Here is a 24058-nt window from a genome sequence, read left to right as displayed (position 1 = left end):
ATGACTTTAGTGATCGAATGAACCATTCACATATGATACCAATTCCCTTCGTCACGCGATATTTTACTTGTCCGAGGTTTGATCATCGGTATCACTCTATACCTTGTTCAACCTCATCTCCTGACAAGTACTCTTTACTCGTACCGTGGTATGTGGTCTCTTATGAACTTATTCATATGCTTGCAAGACATTAGACGACATTCCACCGAGAGGGCCCAGAGTATATCTATCCGTCATCGGGATGGACAAATCCCACTGTTGATCCATATGCCTCAACTCATACTTTCCGGATACTTAATCCCACCTTTATAACCACCCATTTACGCAGTGGCGTTTGATGTAATCAAAGTACCTTTCCGGTATAAGTGATTTACATGATCTCATGGTCATAAGGACTAGGTAACTATGTATCAAAAGCTTATAGCAAATAACTTAATGACGTGATCTTATGCTACGCTTAATTGGGTGTGTCCATTACATCATTCATACAATGATATAACCTTGTTATTAATAACATCCAATGTTCATGATTATGAAACTAATCATCCATTAATCAACAAGCTAGTTAAGAGGCATACTAGGGACTCTTTGTTGTTTACATATCACACATGTATTAATGTTTCGGTTAATACAATTATAGCATGGTATATAAACATTTATCATAAAAATAAAGATATATAATAATAACCACTTTATTATTGCCTCTACGGCATATCTCTTTCAGCTTACTATAGTATTGATCAAGATTATGATAGCATGTCACTTTAGAAATTATCTTTGTTATCGTTTACCTACTCGAGGACGAGTAGGAACTAAGCTTGGGGATGCTTGATACGTCTCAAACGTATCTATAATTTCTTATGTTCCATGCCACTTTTATGATGATACTCACATGTTTTATACACACTTTATGTCATATTTATGCATTTTCCGGCACTAACCTATTAACAAGATGTCGAAGAGCAGTTGCAATTTTCTGCTGTTTTTGGTTTCAGAAATCCTACAAAGGAAATATTCTCGGAATTGGACGAAATCAACGCCCAGGGTCTTATTTTTCCACGAAGCTTCCAGAAGACCAAAAGGGATACGAAGTGGGGCGACGAGGCGCCGCCACGCCAGGGCCGCGCGGCCAAGGGTGGGGCCACGCCGCCCTGTTGTGTGGGGCCCTCGCATCGCCTCCTGACCTACCTTTTCGCCTACTTAAAGCCTTCGTCGCGAATACCCCAGTACCGAGAGCCACGATACGGAAAACCTTCCAGAGATGCCGCCGCCGCCAATCCCATCTCGGGGGATTCAGGAGATCGCCTCCGGCACCCTTCCGGAGAGGGGAATCATCTCCCGGAGGACTGTTCATCGCCATGATCGCCTCCGGATTGATGTGTGAGTAGTTCACCCCTGGACTATGGGTCCATAGCAGTAGCTAGATGGTCGTCTTCTCCTCATGTGCTATCATTGTTCGATCTTGTGAGCTGCCTAACATGATCAAGATCATCTATTTGTAATGCTACATGTTGCGTGGGGATCCGATGAATATGGAATACTATGTTATGTTGATTATCAATCTATCATATATGTGTTGTTTATGATCTTGCATGCTCTCCGTTGCTAGTAGAGGCTCTGGCCAAGTTGATACTTGTAACTCCAAGAGAGAGTATTTATGCTCGATAGTGGGTTCATGCCTCCATTTAATGCAGGACGATGTGAGAAAGTTCTAAGGTTGTGGATGTGCTGTTGCCACTAGGGATAAAACATCAATGCTTTGTCTAAGGATATTTGTGTTGATTAAATTACGCACCATACTTAATGCAATTGTCTGTTGTTTGCAACTTAATACTGGAAGGGGTGCGGACGCTAACCCGAAGGTGGACTTTTTAGGCATAGATGCATGCTGGATAGCGGTCTATGTACTTTGTCGTAATGCCCAATTGAATTTCACACTACTCATCATGATATGTATGTGCATTGTCATGCCCTCTTTATTTGTCAATTGCCCAACTGTAACTTGTTCACCCAACATGCTATTTCTTATTGGAGAGACACCGCTAGTGAACTGTGGACCCCGGTCCATTCTTTTACATCGAATACAATCTACTGCAATACTTGTCCTTACTGTTCTTTGCAAACATCATCTTTCACACTATACATTTAATCCTTTGTTACAGCAAGCCGGTGAGATTGACAACCTCACTGTTACGTTGGGGCAAAGTACTTTGATTGTGTTGTGCAGGTTCCACGTTGGCGCCAGAATCCCTGGTGTTGCGCCGCACTACACTCCGCCACCATCAACCTTCACGTGCTTCTTGACTCCTACTGGTTCGATAACTTTGGTTTCTTACGGAGGGAAAACTTGCCGCTGCACGCATCATACCTTCCTCTTGGGGTTCCCAACGGACGTGTGCTTTACGCGTAACAAGCAATAATCTGTTGCTTGCAACTTAATACTAAAAGGGGTGCGGAAGCTAACTGGAAGGTGGATTATTATTCATAGACGCAACTGGATTACGGTCTATGTATTATGTTGTAATGCCTAAATAAATCTCATAGTAATCATCTTGTCATGTATGGTATTTATTCTGTCAATTGCCCAGCTGTTATTTGTTCATCCAGGATGTTATTTATCTTTATGGAGAGACACCTCTAGTGAACTGTGGACTCCGGTCCTTTCTTTTGCACTTATAAATTCATCTACTGCAAATACATGTTCTGTTTACTTACTGCAAGCACTGTTCTCTTTAATTCCACTGCAAACAAACATCTATTTCCACACTATACGGTTAGTCCTTTGTTTTCAGCAAAACCGGTGAGATTGACAATGAAGGAGATATGCCCTAGAGGCAATAATAAAGTGGTTATTATTTATATCTTTATGTTTATGATAAATGTTTATATATCATGCTAGAATTGTATTAACCGAAACATTAGTACATGTGTGATATGTAGACAAACAAGAAGTCCCTAGTATGCCTCTTAAACTAGCTTGTTGATTAATGGATGATTAGTTTCATAATCATGAACATTGGATGTTATTAATAACAAGGTTATGTCATTGTGTGAATGATGTAATGGACACACCCAATTAAGCGTAGCATAAGATCTCGTCATTAAGTTATTTGCTATAAGCTTTCGATACATAGTTACCTAGTCCTTATGACCATGAGATCATGTAAATCACTTATACCGGAAAGGTACTTTGATTACACCAAACACCACTGCGTAAATGGGTGGCTATAAAGGTGGGATTAAGTATCCGGAAAGTATGAGTTGAGGCATATGGATCAACAGTGGGATTTGTCCATCCCGATGACGGATAGATATACTCTGGGCCCTCTCGGTGGAATGTCGTCTAATGTCTTGCAAGCATATGAATGAGTTCATAAGAGACCACATACCACGGTACGAGTAAAGAGTACTTGTCAGGAGACGAGGTTGAACAAGGTATAGAGTGATACCGAAGATCAAACCTCGGACAAGTAAAATATCGCGAGACAAAGGGAATTGGTAATGTATGTGAATGGTTCATTCGATCACTAAAGTCATCGTTGAATATGTGGGAGCCATTATGGATCTCCAGATCCCGCTATTGGTTATTGGTCGGAGTGAGTACTCAACCATGTCCACATAGTTCTCGAACCGTAGGGTGACACACTTAAAGTTGGATGTTGAAATGGTAGTACTTGAATTATGGAATGGAGTTCGAATATTTGTTCGGAGTCCCGGATGAGATCCCGGATATCACGAGGAGTTCCGGAATGGTCCGGAGAATAAGATTCATATATAGGATGTCATTTTATGTGAAATAAAATGTCGCGGAAGATTCTATGGAAGGTTCTAGAAGGTTCTAGAAAAGTCCGGAAGAAACCACCAAGGAAGGTGGAGTCCACAAGGGACTCCACCTCCATGGCCGGCCAGCCCTAGTGGGGGTGGAGTCCCAAGTGGACTCCACCATAGGGGGCCGGCCACCCCCCACATGGGAGGTGGGAATCCCACCTTTGGGTGGGAGTCCTAGTTGGGCTAGGTTCCCCCCTCCTATGGAAGGTTTTGGTTTCGGGTCTTATTCGAAGACTTGGACACCAACACTTGGGATCCACCTATATAATGAGGGGCCAAGGGAGGGGGCCGGCCACCCCAAGACCATAGCTTGGCCGCCCCCCTTGAGTGGCCGGCCCACCACTCCCAAACCCTAGCTTTGCTCCTCCACTTCATATTTCCCGCGTAGCTTAGCGAAGCTCTGCCGGACTTCTACACCGCCACCGACACCACGCCGTCGTGCTGTCGGATTCAAGAGGAGCTACTACTTCCGCTGCCCGCTGGAACGGGGAGGTGGACGTCGTCTTCATCAACAACCGAACGTGTGACCGAGTACGGAGGTCTTTGCCGTTCGTGGCGCCGGAACCGATCGTGATCAAGATCTTCTACGCGCTTTTGCAAGCGGCAAGTGATCGTCTACCGCAGCAACAAGAGCATCCTCTTGTAGGCTTTGGAATCTCTTCAAGGGTGAGACTCGATACCCCCTCGTTGCTACCGTCTTCTAGATTGCATCTTGGCTTGGATTGCGTGTTCGCGGTAGGAAATTTTTTGTTTTCTATGCAACGTTATCCTACAGTGGTATCGAGCCATGTCTATGCATAGATGGTTGCACGAGTAGAACACAATGGTTTGTGGGCGTTGATGCTCTTGTTATCTTTAGTTTGAGTACTTTGCATCTTTATGGCATAGTGGGATGAAGCGGCTCGGACTAACTTTACATGACCGCGTTCATGAGACTTGTTCCTCGTTCGACATGCAACTTGTATTGCATAAGAGGCTTTGCGGGTGTCTGTCTCTCCTACTATAGTAAAGATTCAATTTACTCTTCTATGGAAAACATTAGTATCAACGTTGTGGTTCATGTTCGTAGGTAGATTAGATCTCTCTCGAAAACCCTAAACCACGTAAAATATGCAAACCAAATTAGAGACGTCTAACTTGTTTTTGCAGGGTTTGGTGATGTGATATGGCCATAATGTGATGATGAATATGTATGAGATGATCATTATTGTATTGTGGCAACCGGCAGAGCCTTATGGTTGTCTTTAAATTTCATGTTGAGTAGTATTTCAAAGTAGTTGTAATAGTTGCTACATGGAGGACAATCATGAAGACGGCGCCATTGACCTTGACGCTACGCCGACGATGATGGAGATCATGCCCGAAGATGATGGAGATCATATCCGTGCTTTGGAGATGAAGATCAAAGGCGCAAGAACAAAAGGGCCATATCATATCACATATGAACCGCATGTGATGTTAATCCTTTTATGCATCTTATTTTGCTTAGATCGCGACGGTAGCATTATAAGATGATCCCTCACTAAAATCTCAAGATAATAAAGTGTTCATCCTTAGTAGCACCGTTGCCAAGTCTTGTCGTTTGAAGCACCTCGTGATGATCGGGTGTGATAGATTCAATAAGTACATATGACGGGTGCAAGACAGTTTTGCACATGCGGATACTAAGGTGGCCTTGACGAGCCTAGCATGTACGGACATGGTCTCGAACACGTGATACCGAAAGGTAGAGCATGAATCATATGGTTGATATGATGAACACTTTGAGTGTTCGCCATTGAAATCACACCTTTTCTCGTGATGATCGGGTTTAGGTGCGGTGGATTTGGTTCGTGTGATCACTAAGACAATGCGAGGGATATTGTTTTGAGTGGGAGTTCACTTAGGTTTTTAATTATGTTGAATTAAAATTTGAACTCAATTTGTCATAAACTTAGTCTAAACTATTGCAAATATATGTTGTAGAGATGGCGTCCCCAATCAATTTTAATCGGTTCCTAGAGAAAGAGAAACTTAAGAGCAACGGTAGCAACTTCACCGACTGGTTCCGTCATGTGAGGATCTTCCTCTCGGCGGAAATCTGCAATTTGTGCTTGATGCACCGCTAGGTGACCCTCCTGCGAAGATGAATCCGATGAAGTAAAAGCTGTTTACGCGACTCGGAAAACTCGGTACTCTCAAGTTGATGTGCCATCTGTGCGATGCTGGAATCCGATCTTCAAAAAGCGTTTTGAGCACCATGATCCTCATGAGTTGATGAATGAGCTGAAAGCTATATTCGAGACTCATGCGGCCGTGGAATGCTATGAAGCATCGAAACATTTCTTCAGCTGTATGATGGAAGAAGGCAGCTCCGTTAGTGAGCACATGCTCGCCATGACCGGGCATGCGAAGACACTCGATGACTTGGGAATAGTGATTCCTAACGACGGGGATTAATCGTGTCCTTCAATCACCGCCACCAAGTTACAAGAACTTTGTGATGAACTACAATATGCGTAACATGAACAAGGAGTTACACGAACTTTTTGGCATGCTAAAAGCTGCTGAGATTGAGATCAAGAAAGAGCACCAAGTGTTGATGGTCAACAAGACCACCAGTTTCAAGAAACAGGGGCAAGTCTAAGGAAAATTCAAGAAGGGTGGCAAGAAAGCTGCCACGCCTCCTATGAAACCTAAGAACGGCCCTAAGCCCGATGCTTGAGTGCTATTACGCAAGGAGAAGGGACACCGAAGCGTAATTGCTCCAAGTATCTCGGCTGATCTGAAGAGCGGCCTTGTCAAGAAGAAGAAAGAAGGTATATTTGATATACATGTTATAGATGTTCATTTCACCTGGTTCTCGTTCTAGTACTGGGTATTTGATCGGTTCGGTTGCTCATATTTGTAACTCGAAACAGAACTAAAGAATAAACGACAACCGCTGAAAGATGAAGTGACGATGCGCGTTGGAAACGGATCCAAGGTCAATGTGATCGCAATGCGGCACACTTCCTCTACATCTACCTTCGGGATTAGTTTTAAGCCTAAATAATTGCTATTATGTACTGCGTTGAGCATGAACATTATATCTGGATCTTGTTTAATGCAAGACGGTTATTCATTCAAGTCTGAGAATAATGGTTGTTCTATTTTTATGAATAATATCTTTTATGGTCGAGCACCACAAAAGAATGGCTTATTTCTGTTAGATCTCGATAGTAGTGATACGCACATACATAACATTGATGCTAAGCGAATTAAACTTAATGATAATTCTACTTATATGTGGCACTGTCGTCTTGGTCATATTGGAGTGAAACGCATGAAGAAACTCCATCTTGATGGATTACTTGAATCACTTGACTTTGAGTCACTTGATAGATGCGAAGCATGTCTAATGGGAAAAATGACAAAGACTCCATTTTCTGGTATGATGGAGCGAGCTACGACTTATTGGAAATCATACATACCGATGTATGTGGACCAATGAGCGTAGCATCGCGCGGTGGTTATCGTTATGTTCTAACCTTCACAGATGATCTGAGTAGATATGGGTATATCTATTTCATGAAACATAAATCCGAAACTTTCGAGAAGTTTAAGGAATTTCAAAGTGAAGTAGAAAATCAACGTAACAAGAAGATCAAATTTCTACGATCTGATCGTGGAGGTGAATATCTGAGTTATGAGTTTGGCATGCATTTAAAGAAATGCGGAATACTTTCACAATTGACACCGCCGGGAACACCTCAACGAAACGGTGTGTCCGAACGTCGTAATCGAACTCTCTTAGATATGGTTCGTAGTATGATGTCTCTTACTGATTTGCCGTTATCATTTTGGAGTTATGCATTAGAGACAGCCGCATTCACTTTAAATAGAGCACCATCAAAATCCGTAGAAACGACACCGTATGAATTATGGTTTAATAAGAAACCTAAGTCATGGTTCTGAAAGTTTGGGGTTGCGAAGCCTATGTAAAGAAGTTACAACCGGACAAGCTAGAACCCAAAGCGGAGAAATGCGTCTTCATAGGTTACCCTAAGGAAACTATAGGGTACACTTTCTATCACAGATCCGAAGGCAAAATCTTTGTTGCTAAGAACGGAACCTTTCTTGAGAAAGAATTTCTCACTAAAGAAGTGACTGGAAGAAAAGTAGAACTCGATGAGATTGATGAATCTATACTCGTTGATCGAGTAGCGCGATCGGAAGTTGTGCACTGTACCGCCTACACCGGCAACGAGAGGAAGCTAATGATAATGATCATGAAACTTCGAACGAGGAAACTACTGAACCTCGCAGATCGACAAGGGAACGTGCCACTCGATTGGTATGATCCTTGTCTAAATGTCATGATTGTAGATAACAATGATGAGGACCCTGCGACGTATGAAGAAGCGATGATGATCCCAGATTCCAACAAATGGCAAGAAGCCATGAAATCCGAAATGGGATCCATGTATGATAACAAAGTATGGACTTTAGTAGATTTACCTGATAGCCGAAAGGCTGTCGAGAATAAATGGATCTTCAAGAGAAAAAACAGATGCTGATGGTAATATTACTGTCTATAAAGCTCGACTTGTCGCAAAGGGTTTCCGACAAATTCAAGGAGTTGACTACGATGAGACATCTCACCTGTAGCGAAGCTAAAATCTGTAAGGATTTTGTTAGCAATAGCTGCATTTTTCGATTATGAGATTTGGCAGATGGATGTCAAAACGGCGTTCCTTAATGGAGACATTGAGGAAGAGTTGTATATGGTACAACCCAAAGGTTTTGTCGATCCTAAAAATGCTGACAAAGTATGCAAACTTCAGCGTTCAATCTATGGACTGAAGCAAGCATCAAGAAGTTGGAACCGACGTTTTGATAAGGTGATCAAAGACTTCGGGTTTATACAGTGTCATGGAGAGGCCTGTATTTACAAGAAAGTGAGTGGGAGCTCTGTAGCATTCCTGATATTATATGTAGATGACATATTATTGATCGGGAATGATATAGAACTATTAAGCAGTGTTAAGGGTTATTTGAATAATAGTTTTTCAATGAAAGACCTTGGTGAAGCATCATATATATTAGGCATCAAGATTTATAGAGATAGATCAAGACGCCTAATAGGGCTATCACAGAGTACATATCTGGATAAGATTCTAAAGAAGTTTAGAATGGACGAAAGTAAGAAAGGGTTCTTACCTATGTTACCAGGCAAGGTATTGAGTAAAACTCAAGGACCGGCTACGGCAGAAGAAAGAGAAAGGATGAGTAACATCCCCTATGCCTCGGCAGTAGGATCTATCATGTATGCCATGCTATGTACTAGACCGGATATAGCACATCTTTGTTAGTTTGACTAGCAGATATCAAAGTGATCCAGGAATGGAACACTGGAAAGCGGTCAAGAATATCCTGAAGTACTTGAAAAGAACTAAGGATATGTTTCTTTGTTATGGAGGTGACCAAGAGCTCGTTGTAACAAGTTACACCGATGCAAGTTGGAACACTGATCATGATGACTCTAAGTCACAATGCAGATGCGTGTTTATATTGAATGGTCTTGCAAAGCGGGCAAGCTCAAAGCGGTGCACGGTGGCGAAGTCTTCAACGAGAATCGAGTACATAAGCGGCTTGAAGGCTTCATCGAAGCGGTATGGATGAAGAGGTTCATTGTAGAGCTCGGTGTGGTTCCTAGTGCATTGGACCCATTAATCATTTCTTGTGATAACATGGGTGCCATCGCCAATGCACAAGAGCCAAGGTCACACAAGAGGCTGAAGCATATCAAGCTGCGTTACCACTCGATTCGCGAGTACATCGAAGATGGAGAAGTAAAGATTTGCAAAGTACACACCGATCTGAATGTAGCAGATCCGTTGACTAAAGCTCTCCTAGGGCAAAGCATGACCAACACCAAAATGCCATGGGTGTTAGGTATATTACAATGTAATCTAGATTATTGACTCTAGTGCAAGTGGGAGACTGAAGGAGATATGCCCTAGAGGCAATAATAAAGTGGTTATTATTTATATCTTTATGTTTATGATAAATGTTTATATATCATGCTAGAATTGTATTAACCGAAACATTAGTACATGTGTGATATGTAGACAAACAAGAAGTCCCTAGTATGCCTCTTAAACTAGCTTGTTGATTAATGGATGATTAGTTTCATAATCATGAACATTGGATGTTATTAATAACAAGGTTATGTCATTGTGTGAATGATGTAATGGACACACCCAATTAAGCGTAGCATAAGATCTCGTCATTAAGTTATTTGCTATAAGCTTTCGATACATAGTTACCTAGTCCTTATGACCATGAGATCATGTAAATCACTTATACCGGAAAGGTACTTTGATTACACCAAACACCACTGCGTAAATGGGTGGCTATAAAGGTGGGATTAAGTATCCGGAAAGTATGAGTTGAGGCATATGGATCAACAGTGGGATTTGTCCATCCCGATGACGGATAGATATACTCTAGGCCCTCTCGGTGGAATGTCGTCTAATGTCTTGCAAGCATATGAATGAGTTCATAAGAGACCACATACCACGGTACGAGTAAAGAGTACTTGTCGAGACGAGGTTGAACAAGGTATAGAGTGATACCGAAGATCAAACCTCGGACAAGTAAAATATCGCGAGACAAAGGGAATTGGTAATGTATGTGAATGGTTCATTCGATCACTAAAGTCATCGTTGAATATGTGGGAGCCATTATGGATCTCCAGATCCCGCTATTGGTTATTGGTCGGAGTGAGTACTCAACCATGTCCACATAGTTCTCGAACCGTAGGGTGACACACTTAAAGTTGGATGTTGAAATGGTAGTACTTGAATTATGGAATGGAGTTCGAATATTTGTTCGGAGTCCCGGATGAGATCCCGGATATCACGAGGAGTTCCGGAATGGTCCGGAGAATAAGATTCATATATAGGATGTCATTTTATGTGAAATAAAATGTCGCGGAAGGTTCTATGGAAGGTTCTAGAAGGTTCTAGAAAAGTCCGAAGAAACCACCAGAAGGTGGAGTCCACAAGGGACTCCACCTCCATGGCCGGCCAGCCCTAGTGGGGGTGGAGTCCCAAGTGGACTCCACCATAGGGGGCGGCCACCCCCACATGGGAGGTGGGAATCCCACCTTTGGGTGGGAGTCCTAGTTGGGCTAGGTTTCCCCCCTCCTATGGAAGGTTTTGGTTTCGGGTCTTATTCGAAGACTTGGACACCAACACTTGGGATCCACCTATATAATGAGGGGCCAAGGGAGGGGGCCGGCCACCCCAAGACCATAGCTTGGCCGCCCCCCTTGAGTGGCCGGCCACCCCCTCCCAAACCCTAGCTTTGCTCCTCCACTTCATATTTCCCGCGTAGCTTAGCGAAGCTCTGCCGGACTTCTACACCGCCACCGACACCACGCCGTCGTGCTGTCGGATTCAAGAGGAGCTACTACTTCCGCTGCCCGCTGGAACGGGGAGGTGGACGTCGTCTTCATCAACAACCGAACGTGTGACCGAGTACGGAGGTGCTGCCCGTTCGTGGCGCCGGAACCGATCGTGATCAAGATCTTCTACGCGCTTTTGCAAGCGGCAAGTGATCGTCTACCGCAGCAACAAGAGCATCCTCTTGTAGGCTTTGGAATCTCTTCAAGGGTGAGACTCGATACCCCCTCGTTGCTACCGTCTTCTAGATTGCATCTTGGCTTGGATTGCGTGTTCGCGGTAGGAAAATTTTTGTTTTCTATGCAACGTTATCCTACAGACAACCTCACTGTAAGTTGGGGTAAAGTATTTTGGTTGTTTTGTGTGCAGGTTCCACGTTGTTGCTGACGCCGGTAGTGCGTCCTGCCAAAAGTTAGCTAGAAACACCTTCATAAGTCATTCATTTCTCCTACTGGTCGATTAAACCTTGGTTTATTACTGAGAAAAAACTGCTACTGTGCTTATCATACCTTCCTCTTGGGGTTCCCCAATGATGTGCAACTGCACAACATCAATGCTGACCCAAGGAAAATGAATAAATCTCTCCATTTTATCATTGCAAGGTAAATCATAGTTACGGAAATAAAACTATGTTGCAAATATATGTGTACATTTATATCAGATGTGTATATTCACTACTGTATTTGCATGCGTTCTTAGTATCATCGTTCTGCAAGTACATCTAGTCGGTTTAGATTTCTTTTTCCATTGTTACCAATCAACATACAACAACAAAGGCAGTGTGCGAAAATGTCTGAACACATATGACGAAACAATAATAGTCATTTGCGATTATTAAAACCGCATATGCTTGAGATAAAAAATTTGATTGCGATTATTAATAATGCAAACGCTCGATTTACAAAGTTTGTTTGTGATCGCGCTTCGTATCATAGACGATTCTGGTAAAATGATCGTGTGCGAAAGGAGGCCCTTGAGCAAACAGTTTCTTTAACCGTGTGTCTACTGTAGAGGTCAGTCGCCCATCTTTTCATAGTGACGGTAAGGTTTACCATGTGCGATGACGTCATTTCAGCCATGTGTGAAAGTCTATTTTGTACTAGTACAGGGTTTTGCTTTTCTTGGAGTTGTGGTGCCTTATGTTTGCATTTGGCAACATTTCTTGTAAATATCTTGTACGATTAAACATGCGATGACACAAAATTGCTATATTTCCTCTATTCCTCGCTCTTTGGGATCTCGCTAATCAAGAATTTGTGTGAAAGCCTATTTTGTACTAGTACATGGTTTTGCTTTTCTTGGAGTTTTGGTGCCTTATGTTTGCATTGGGCAGCATTTCTTGTAAATATCTTGTAGGAGTAAACATGCGATGACATACACTTGTTATGTTTTCCTTTATTCCTGAGTTTTTGGGATCTCGCCAATCAAGAAATTGAGTGAATATAGCTCACCTAGAGATAACTTGTCATTTGAAGGCATCTAATCCGGATGGCCACATCCATGTTGCTCACCTAGACAATTTACAAAATCATACGGGTACACACTAACTATAAGGCCATATGTTAACTTTCCAAAAGTTTAGTTTATCACCATATTACCGGAAAACATATATCATATGAAAACCTGCATATAGGAAATAACTAGGAGAGGTTTTCTTAGGAAAATTCACGCGCACTAGAAACACAAATACTATATTTTAATGAGAGAACATGTGAATACTAAAGTGGTTAATAAGTAGTTGTTCAAAACAAAACAAAAACATTAGCAAAATCCAGCTAATCTCAAAATAACACAGTAGAGATGTCTTATCAGCCTTTTAGAATAGATGGCAGCTAACTAACTCCATTGTAAGTCGCCTGCGAGCCTATTCCTATAGAAGCCGATCTTGGGTCTCACCCTGATAATTCCAAAGACTATCTCAAAATTATGGATCCTAGTTATTGTTTTTTTCATTCTAGTCTTCCTAGTTAACATCATAAACATAATTGTGGCTTGATTTAAATTTTATTTGGACCTTTTTACTAGAGTATGATCTGAATAATAATACATAGATCACGAAACTTGATTTAGAGGATAGTTCTATAAAGATAGAGAGATAAATTTCATACAACATTTTAATATATGTATACTAATTCTTGGTATCCACCATACTAAATTATTGTTGAAAAGTAAGTTGAATGATTCCCATTGCCATAGAGTCTTCGTAAAAATAGGTGGGAAAGCAGGAATATGTTGGGGCTATGTTTGATAGTGAGTGGTGCAAAGGTCATTATAACTTGTTCTTGCGTTATAGTTACTTGTTCACTATTGCGTAACATCATACAAACATAAACCATACCAAATGTCATGATCTACCCTTAATTGGATTTTCCAAATAGGAATATCTATTTGTTATTGGTCTCTCACGGTTGTTAGTTTACTGTCTGTTCATGCTCGTTCACAATGCCATGACAAGATGATTCCTCCTTTGATATTGTTTATCGAAAATATCTCTGGGATGCTTTAAGCAATCATGGTTATACGACCTAGTTACCAAACAAAAATATTCAAAAAGGAAGTTTCCTTACTTATTTAATACTCTTGATCATAAGAACATAACACTACTTTAGTGTAGAGACTCCCTGGTTCTCGCATCATCTAGAGTCATCGAGTCAATAACCATATAAGTATCTTAAGCTGATAATCCCTCTGTACCAGTTTATTAGGGTATTGCACACTTCAAGAAAAAAAACTGATGATTACTTTTGTCAACAAGATATGAGATATATGTCACAAAAATTATACCATTGGATTCATATTTAAAATAAGTTTCCGACGGTATAATTTTTTTTATTATATACCTTACATTTTTCTGATCAAATTAATGGTTAAAGTTTTTTCTTAAAGGGCGTAGTACCCTAATAAAACGGTATGGAGGGAGTACTACATGAAGAGCCCAAATTAAGTCCGACATGCAAATGAAATAAGGTCTTTTCGTGGGGAGGAATAAGAAGCCTGAAGGAAATGTGGGGAAGAGGAGAAAGTGAGGAGGGGGTGCTTTCAGAGAGGTGGATAAAGGATGAGGAGAGATATGTCTCAATGGGGGAGCAGGTGCTAACGCCGCCAACATGATTCCGTCTTGGTTTTTTCTAGGACGAGGAAGAGAAACATGACACGGAGAAGGAGACCGAAATAGTATGGGCTAGATGGGTTTGGTTGGTTTGCTCGGGCTAGAAAATATCTTTCATTTTATTTGAAAACAAAACCAAACTCAAAACTGTTTTGATTTTGAATAAAGAAGTGACCGGGAGATTTTAAAACTTTTCAAACCCTGCAGTTTGGAAACAACCAAACTATTTTTTGTTTGAAAATATTTTATTAAATTTATTTTATTCTAAATAAGATTGGATTAAAGAGGTATTGAACCCAAATAAGAGAAAAAATGGCATGGCCTTTTTGTTTGGGATTCGCCAAGAACAAGAACAAGAGTAGGATTAGGGCGGACTTTCATGTTGTGGTGGTGCTCAAAGCTTATTTCTTAGCTTGTCGTCACTCTTTTGGTTGAAAATCACACGTTGTGTATATGTAGAACTTCCAATGGATTATGCTATGCATGTTACTCATGTACGGATTGTTTATATGTCTTGTATTTGAACATATGTAATGGACATGAAAGTTGACGATATTGAGTTGCATGTTGTCAGTGATATGGACTGTTTGAAACGTTATGATATTTCTAAGTTGATTTTCAGTCAAATTAGAATTAGCAAAACCGTAAAATATATTAGAATTAGCAAAACCGTAATCTAACGGTTACAAAGCCAACTAAAATTTTGTTGATTTTCAGTCAAAGTAGAATTAGCAAAACCGTAAAATGTATTCTTGAATTTGTGCGGCAATATGAACTTTGATTGGGATCTTCACCAACGGATCCATCATCACAACATAAAAATTGACAAAGTTAACTGAACAAATAAATAACATCACATGCCTTTGAGCAGCACATCCTCAACGAACTTATCGAGGTTAACGTAGGACGAGCCCCCTTCTTTGGGAGCATCTTGAGCAAGCCTCTTCCACTCCAACGTTCTCTCCCTGGCCTCCACCCCCTTCTTGCCGACCAACATCTCTCTCACTAGTGCAGCTATTTCATCGCTCCCCGCCTCCTGTGGCAGCTCGGCCCCGATGTTCCATGACGTTCTTACTTGCCTACAATTAGTAGTTTGCTCCGATATCATCGGCCACCTGAGCACTGGCACACCAGCGAGCACGGCCTCCAGGATGGAGTTCCACCGGCAGTGCGTAACTAAGAGCCCCACCGCCGGGTGGGCGAGGACCGCCTCCTGGGCGCACCATGGCACGACGAGTCCGTCATGCCCGACCTCAACGTCCACGGCCATGTCGGGCCGCAGAACCCATAGGTACGGGGAGCCGCACCTGGCGAGACCGGACGCGAAGTCCTTTATCTTGTCGGCGCTCATGGTGGCATGGCTACCGTAGCTCACGTACACCACGGAGCGAGCCTCTTTCCCGTCCAGCCACGCCATGCACTCCTTGTCCTCCTCCAAGAGGTTTGACGCGTAAGTCGACTCGCCGGCGCCTCTCGCTGGGAGCGATGTGATGATGGTCGAGAGAGGGCCGACGGTGTAGATGGGCGGGAGGATGGCCGCGAGCGCGCCGAGGACGTCCATCTCGATGTCGTGGAAAGTATTGATCACGATGGCCCTGGAGCCGGCGAGGACGCGCATCTGGTGGAGGTGGATGCGGAGCAGCGCGTCGTCGGCTTCCGCCGTGTGGCAGAACGTCGGCATGTCCTTGTCTCCTTGAGCCGCATGCCCTTCATCCCCGGCATCCAGTCTACCGGGGCGTCGAGGCTGCCGTCGTTTTTGTAGCCAGTTCCTGCCACAGAACACGTTAATAAACAACTAAATTTGAACTTTTTGGAACGTTTTTTCTTAGGGTGTGCCTATGTCTCAGTTGACTGAGATTTTCTTAAGTCTCAGTCACTTCAGAAAAGTGCAACTGCAGTTCAAAAAAATGTGCAACTCGAATCAGTTTCACTTTTCTACTAGAAAAGTGCAATTGCACTTTTTTAACGGAAAAGTGCAACTCAAGTGCTTTTTGTAGGTGACTGAGATTTAAGTAATTCTCAGTTGACTGAGATTTAGCAAAACCGTTTTTCTTATACATGAGTAGTACCTTTAAGCGGCACGAGACCCCTCTTGATGAGCTCCTCGAATTGCATGTACCCCATGAGGCCGCACGCGGACGCCGTGAAGAAGTTGACGTCAGGCACGCCGACGTCCCGCGCCGCCAGCGACGCGAACGACATGGGTGAGTCGGCGACGACGCAGCTAACGGGCGGCGCGCCGGCCCTGTTCGCCAGCGCGCGCAGCAGCTCCTTGAACGGCTGGAGGCAGTTCCGCTCCAGCGCCTCGAGGTGCGCTTCCAGCGTCGTCGGCGGCGCCTCGAGCGACAGCCCGTCCGGGATGACCTCGACGTCGAACCACGCGGCGGACGCCCCGGCGCCCCTGGCGCGTTCGAGGTGGCGGTAGTGCAGCTGGGTGTGGACGAGCGTGACGTGACGGAGAGCGGATTTCCTAACGGAACCGGTAACTACCGGTGACGCATCGCCCGTCCGTTTTTGCGTTGAGATTCGGGCAGGCTTGCACTTATTCACATGAATTTAATCGTATTGACTGGCTGATTTCTTCCCCGCTGGCAGCGTATGACTGTATCGGTACACGACGGTGACGGTGGGTCCAATCTTCTTTAATGATTGTACGGAGGTCGGCTGCTTCCTGACCTAGATCTCAGAACCGAAACAAGTTTGGGGATCTGAGTATTGCATACTGTGCTGCGCATAAGCTTTCCTCCATTGCCGCCGCCAGGAATCGTGGGGATAGAGGTATGTAGATCTTGATTTCAATTTCTTGAACCGTTGTTTTATATATTCCAGTTCTTGGATTTCTTTGTTGAATCACTCAATGCGTCTCCACATCTACATTTTACATGTAATTCGACCTACAGCTTTGAGATTTTGTTCGATTCGGTTTGTTCCAGGATCTATGGATCTGGGTGAGGGCATGAACAAGGATTGCTACATCTCATTGCAATCAGCGGGAAGAGGAGTAACTTTCACAGAACTCCTTACCATGGTTGCTACTGAAGCTGAGCAGTCTAAGTTCACGTAAGTACTCTGCCCAAACCAGTCGATTTTGGAATCTACTTGTGTAACAGCTGTCTTCATTTCCTCATAATATGTAGCTGCTAAATCCAGTTGCCGTACATATCTTAGTTCATAATCGATTTCCATGTAATAAACATGAGATATATATCTAGGGAAAGTACAAAGTATATGGCAAATAAAAATAAAAAATAAATTAGGAATGTCCCGAAATATTTTGATGTAAAGGACACAGAATTGAGTCTTCTTCAGAATGGTGGTTATTGTATTGAACATTCATGAGTAAAAACGCTGAATTTGATCTGCATATTTAATCACTGCTGTAGACATGCATATATCTCAAATTTTATGATGCTTAATTTATTCAAATTTAATATGATGCAATTAAACAGTGTTGCCCGCCAGGCTGAAGTAAACAAACAGATGGTTGTTGGATCTGCAGAGGAAAATCAAACTGAAAAGTGCATTGACAGTAGTGCAAATCGGTAAATGCCCAGTCTGCGCACTTTTAAATTATGTCAATTTCTAACCTACATCAAAGATGTAGTCATAACGGTTCATACTTATCTAATGCGGCACATATTTTACATTCATTTTGCAGATCTTCAGGTAACATTGAGGAAGGATTTTTGGATACAAATCTGGAATTTAGTAGGGAGAAATTAACACAGCCAGTAGCTTCTTTCGATAGAAGGTTGGTTATACATCTTACTAAAAAAAATGCATTGATTATTAACACAGCCAATTTCTACAGGGATGGTTCTTTTGGTTCAAAATTACCGGACGAATCCATAGGAACTAGCTGTTTCGTTGACAGTTCAGTTAACTTTGGTGGTAGTAACTGCTCCGACGGTATTTCGAAGTCTTCATTCTCTAGAACAATTTCCAATTACCAGTTGGAGGAAGATTGTGGGGCAATGGATGTGACATCGCAAGTAAGGTAAGATTGAAAAGATAGAGATAATTTTTGGACCCATTCTCATGACCCTGTTCTGCAACAAAAGTTTTAAAACTACCATCTTGGGTTCCTGCAGGGAATTTAATGGTGGTCTAATAGAAGAGTCAATGAGGAAATACTGTGAAGATAAAAAAAGCGTCATGTTCGAACCTGAGGTCGGAATGCAGTTCTCATCTACAGAAGAAGCATTCCAGTTCTACAACATGTACTCCTGGGTGTTAGGGTTCAGCATCAGATTAGGTGATAACTACACAACAAAGACAAAGCAAAGGACAATGCAAGAATACCTTTGCCAGCGACAGGTATAGACGAATCTAAGTTAACTTTCAAATCTGCTGTTGTTCATATATCCATGGCAATAGCTAATATAATTGTCATATTGAAGGGTAATGGTGATGAGACAAAAAATTCGACAACGAGGTGTGGTTGCAAAGCAATGATGAGGGTGGCAACAAATGATAGCTGTAAGTGGTCTGTGAAATTTTTTATTGCTGAACACAACCATGATATGGTAGAGAGTTGTGGAGAAAAAAAACATTTGGCTTCACATAGACAGATAGATAGGCACACAAAGGAGATGATAAGGCATCTAAGAGAGAACAATGTTAGCCTGACAAGAGTAAATTTAGTTATGGGTAGCTTGTTTGGCTCAATGGATAAAGTTCCTTTCAGTAAGAAGACACTGAGAACTGTTTGTTCAAACATAGCAAAAGAAGCTCTTGTCGATGATGTACAAAAAACTTTGCAGTCATTCAGGGAAAAGATATCCAGAGATCCTAGGTTTGTTTTCACAGCTGAGCTAGATGAGGACAACAGACTCAATTCACTAATGTGGACCAGTGGTAGAAGCAGGTCATTGTACCAGCATTTTGGAGATGTGATAACTTTTGACACAACTTATGAGACTAACATCTATAAAATGCCATTTGGCATGTTTGTCGGTGTGAACAATCACTTCCAGAGTGTCATATTTGCTGGTGTTCTGTTGACGAACGAGACCGCAGCTAATTTTAAATGGGCATTTCAGGAATTTGTAGCAATGATGGGGGGGAAGCCACCGCAAACAATGCTTACTGGTAAAAAATTATAAATAAATTATTTAGAACTCCTGGTTGGTATGTTCTATGGTATAGCAAATAGCGTTGACTTATAATGTAATTTTGCAGATCAGAGTTTGGCGATGACAATTGCCATAAAGGAAAATTTGCTTAGTACTAAGCATCGGTGGTGCAAGTGGCACATATTGAGGAAAGCGCAAGAGGCCTTAGGACATGTTCACAAGTTACATAGCACTTTTAGTGATGAGTTCAACAAGGTAGTTAACCACATGTTAACTCCAGAAGAATTTGAATGTGGCTGGGATTATTTGACCAAGAAGTATGACCTAGGTGGTAACCCTTTCATGACAAGAGCGTTTGAAGTGCGGGAAAATGGGCGAAGCCATATTTTAATGATATTTTCTGTGCAAGAATGTCAAGTACTCAGAGGAGTGAGAGCGCGAACCATGTGCTTAAAGTATATGTTCCATGCAAGTCTTCAATAAACATGTTTGTCAAGCAGTATACTAAGCTTATTGATGACAGAGAAAAGGCTGATGACGAAGCCGAGAAAAACAGAAGCCAGGTTCGTGCAATGATACGGCGTAGAAGCATTTTTCTATGTTCAACAACCCATGTCATTTATTGTTGTGACAAAAAAATCAGTGTTGGCTAATTTATTTACCATGCTTGTATCACATGCAGAAAATTTCGAAGCCTATGTTTGGTTACCCAATTGAGAAGCACGCTTCTAAATTATATACTCCTGCCGTTTTCAAGTTGTTCAAGGCGGAATTAAAGAAGACAGCTTCATATGTTATTGTTGACAATTCAGATGGCTTATGTTATGAAGTGCTGCACGTAGATTCTGAAAACAGAGAATCCTGGAGCCGTGTAAATTTCACAATAACAATTGATCCACATTTGGGGTTATACAAGTGTCAATGCAGGCTGTATGAGCACTTTGGTATTATATGCTGCCACATTATGCTGGTACAGATGACTTTATAATATGTTTATTTACACAGCAGTTTACTTCAGCATAATATGTCTGAAGTGATGCCCTTTTTTCTGTTTCAGGTTATGACCCAGACTGGAGTGATGAAAATACCTGAATGTCACATTATGAAAAGGTGGACAGTTGATGCGAGGAAAGGATCAAAAGTAAAAAGTGGAAAATCTGTTGCAGTACTGGACGATGAAGCAAACAGAACTTTAAGGCACAAAAATTTATACATGCATGTTCTGGACCTAGTTAGTGCTGGTGAGTACGATAAAACAACATCGGACCTAGCAATGAAGTATGTAGAATTGGCGAAGAAGAAGATTGAAGAGTACAAGATGACCATTAGTAGGACGTGCCAAGTTGGATATAACTTACCTACTTCAATCAATGGTGATAAAGAAGTGACCATGGAAGGCATTGGGGAAACAGGAGATACTTCCTCATGTGGGCTACAACTTTATGATCGAGCACAGAACTGTGGAATTGAAGTTAGTTCAATAAAGGCTCCCATTGTGAAGATGAAGATTGGCAGGCCTACAAATAGGAGATTCCTTACCCGCTTTGATGCAAACATTACAAGGACGAAAGGTGTAGTACATGGGAAGAAGAAGGTTAATGTTCCTGGCGGAAGAACTGGAGTACAGCAGACGAGGTTTTGCAGCTGCTGCAAGTCTCCTGACCATGATATTAGAACATGCCCTGTAAAAAATGACTACAATGTTCCGCCAAAGAAGAAGTCAAAGCACAGCAGTACAGCTCACTTTAAATTCTAGAGAATAGACATATAATGGTACTGATGTGTTGGACTGATTAATTATTAATGTCTGTGGATTTATATTAGTATATTCAAATTTCTGCTATTTGAATTTTTGTTTATAATTATTAAACTTCAGTTCTATCATCAAATATATCATGACCGGAATGGATGACATGTGTATCACATGTGGATCGTTGACTATCACGGAGTAAAATTGCTAGATTGCAGGCATAGAATATTCAAGTACTTTCTTAATGGGTCTGACATTGTTTTGTAATTTAGCTTAATTCTGATATATTTTGGTACACAACGCATGTCTTAAAATTCGTCAATAAAATGGGTCGAAGACGATACGAGAACAAAATGTTGCATCCATGTTTTGTTTAGTACTCTTCATAGCCTGCCATGGTATGGAGATATGTAAATTGTTTGGTTTGTTACATCATATTGCCAACATGATGAACTCTTTGCTAATTTCATGGTTCTTCATATGTACATGTATATCATGGATCTTCATATCTAATTCATTAATTTGTTGCAGGTATTTCATTCAAACAATATATGCGAACCAATTGGATGGATGACATAGTGTACATTTCAGTGAACTATGAACTGAGAAGCGACTCATGGACTATTGCATCGGTCCTTTCCGAAGAGAGCAGAGTAAGTTGTTTCACAATACCTTTCATGAACAAATGAAATCCAAAAATCCTATGTGACATGGATACTAACTGTTTGGGAAGTGGGTTCCTCCTATATAGGTCGAATATGGCTTCTGTAATAAGAAAAGTATTTTTTTAAATCTAGACGTAACTTTTTCGTGTCTCCTCACACTAGTCAGTTTGTAGTACCATTTTGTAAGTTGTAGAACAGAAGCTGCACTTCAATTAGAATAAAGGAATGGCACAACATAGTTCGGTCGTAATGCAACATGGCGTCATGCCTTCAGTACAAAGGTTCACTTGGACTAATATTACAAGCCAAAATCTTCCATTCAATGCTGCTACTGATCAAAGATAAGAGCATCGAACAGAATTCTCTTAGATGTAGCATACATGTGGTACATAGGAACAACTATGATAAAAGCATTCATGAGATACTTTCAAACGTGCTGCCACTTTCTAAGTGGAAGCTGTGAATTTGCCTCCGGTGCGCAAGAGAGACAGTGACATAGGAATTACACCAGTGTTGCCTTCCATGATCAAAACCTGCCACAGGTGCCTTGCTCTAAAGTCTGATAGATCAGTCGATGTAGGTGAGAATGAAACTCAAAATATTTCTGAAGCTAGAATAGAAAAGTTCACTATGTGGCAAACTTACGCTGTCTATGCGATCGAACAGTGTGTTGCCGTCATAGAATTGGGCATACAGCATTGCATAAAGTGATGAGTTTTGACTGAAAAAACAAAGCTAGGTTAGGTAATAAGAGATTAGGCAGTCTAGAGGTCCAAAAAATGTTGCTTCATACCTTTTGGAACTCTTGCTAATGTCGTTCCTGAAGATGACTATCCATTGCTTCTCCGATAGATTACTACCGGGGTAAAATGTTTCTATGCACTCGATTAGTTTGTTGGTTAGTAGTTTCACAGGTGTGTTGTGAAGTTGCTTAATTCTTTTAGAAGGGCGTGACTGCAAGACAGGGTCCAGCACAGTTACTTCATGCTCAAGTAGATCCCAACTGTAACAGCTACGGTTACCACCAACTTGGACAGATGCAACAACCTAGGAACATATGAATACGTAAAACACTTAGAACTGAATTTGATCATGCTGACTTGTAATCCATTTAACAGTTTTGTTTTTACCTTGTCGCATTTGTCAATGTCGTACTGGTACAAATCACTAATGAAGTAGTCCTTGTATTTGCTAATATCAGACTTTGGATCCGCAAGCACTTCGCACTAAAGGAAATTGAATAAAATAAGTGAGATGAAAAGAAGGAGCTCTACCTGATTGGAAAAATAGTAAGTATCGTACTGAACTGAGTGTTGCAGTACTAATGTTTTGCTTATCACTGCATATTTAACAATTATGTCGTGGGCAATCACGTGCCTGCTATTTAGTGCACCAATGTAAAGAACATTCAGAAAAATGATTTCAGATTATTGCCTACTCGGTTCTAAAAGCACAATTAATAAATCTAATATGGATTTGAGGATGGTTAGCCACAACTTGTACTTTTTTTGACCAACCATAGATGCATGTACTGAGAAAAATACTGTAGATTGGAAATTTTTCAACAACACATAGTTGTAAAGCAGTACAAAAGGGCGTAACATAACTAACCGTCCAACTGTAAGCCATGTAGTGCTTCTCCCGCTTCCTGGTTCCAACATATACCTTGTCGTCGTCGCTTGTTAGCATTCTGCTCAATGCATCAGTGTAAGCTGTTCCATATTGTTTCCCTCTACTAGCATCGTGGCACAATGTTAAACCGCTAATTTTGAGTACCGGTGGTCCCTTGTGTTCAAACCAAAGGAGGCTGCTCGAATAAACAATACAATAGTGGCTAGTTAGATTTAATTTGTGCTGCAATAAGAGATAGTTATTGTGCTGGAGAAAATTGAAACTAGGCTTGACAAGAATTACCATGAGATTTCAAACTTCATTAACGACTCAATTGAATCGTAGAATAGAATGCATTTGCTTAGTGGGTCGCGGTATATGCCAGTTTTCTGACCTTTCCCAATTACTATAGTCCTTTGGTTGGGTGCAATGACAGGAGCAGCAAAATTCTCAACTCGAGGTGGATCCCCTGCCAAATTAATCTTGTTAGGTGTACTGACCAATATATATATATATGTACTTATGAATATAAGACAGTTGGGTTCAAATGTTAGCTCACTGTTTAGATCGATGTTCAGATCAAAAACAGA

At 41.5% G+C, this 24058-nt stretch overlaps 2 protein-coding genes and 1 pseudogene across 2 annotated transcripts; 2 read left to right on the top strand and 1 right to left on the bottom strand.

Annotated features, from left to right (window-relative positions):
* Nucleotides 1–15189: 15189 nt before the first annotated feature.
* Nucleotides 15190–16815, bottom strand: LOC127293136 (UDP-glucose:p-hydroxymandelonitrile O-glucosyltransferase-like; annotated as a pseudogene).
* A 489-nt stretch (nucleotides 16816–17304) lies between these two features.
* On the top strand, nucleotides 17305–23147 carry LOC139830142 (protein FAR1-RELATED SEQUENCE 5-like). The gene is made up of 11 exons (XM_071818684.1): nucleotides 17305–17427; nucleotides 17817–17909; nucleotides 18026–18118; nucleotides 18179–18364; nucleotides 18459–18684; nucleotides 18768–19458; nucleotides 19549–20005; nucleotides 20125–20412; nucleotides 20500–21215; nucleotides 21724–21845; nucleotides 23059–23147. The coding sequence occupies exons 1-7, from the start codon at nucleotides 17306–17308 to the stop codon at nucleotides 19923–19925; spliced, it is 1788 nt and encodes a 595-aa protein (XP_071674785.1). The 5' UTR covers nucleotide 17305; the 3' UTR covers nucleotides 19926–20005; nucleotides 20125–20412; nucleotides 20500–21215; nucleotides 21724–21845; nucleotides 23059–23147.
* Nucleotides 19928–21198, top strand: LOC139839010 (protein FAR-RED ELONGATED HYPOCOTYL 3-like). Its single transcript, XM_071829045.1, has 3 exons — nucleotides 19928–20005; nucleotides 20125–20412; nucleotides 20500–21198. Exons 1-3 carry the CDS (start codon nucleotides 19928–19930, stop codon nucleotides 21196–21198), a joined length of 1065 nt encoding a protein of 354 aa, XP_071685146.1.
* Nucleotides 23148–24058: the final 911 nt, after the last annotated feature.

This window comes from Lolium perenne, chromosome 4, assembly GCF_019359855.2.
Source record: "Lolium perenne isolate Kyuss_39 chromosome 4, Kyuss_2.0, whole genome shotgun sequence".
Taxonomy (NCBI): Eukaryota; Viridiplantae; Streptophyta; class Magnoliopsida; order Poales; family Poaceae; genus Lolium; species Lolium perenne.
This window is presented reverse-complemented; position numbering and strand designations above follow the sequence as displayed.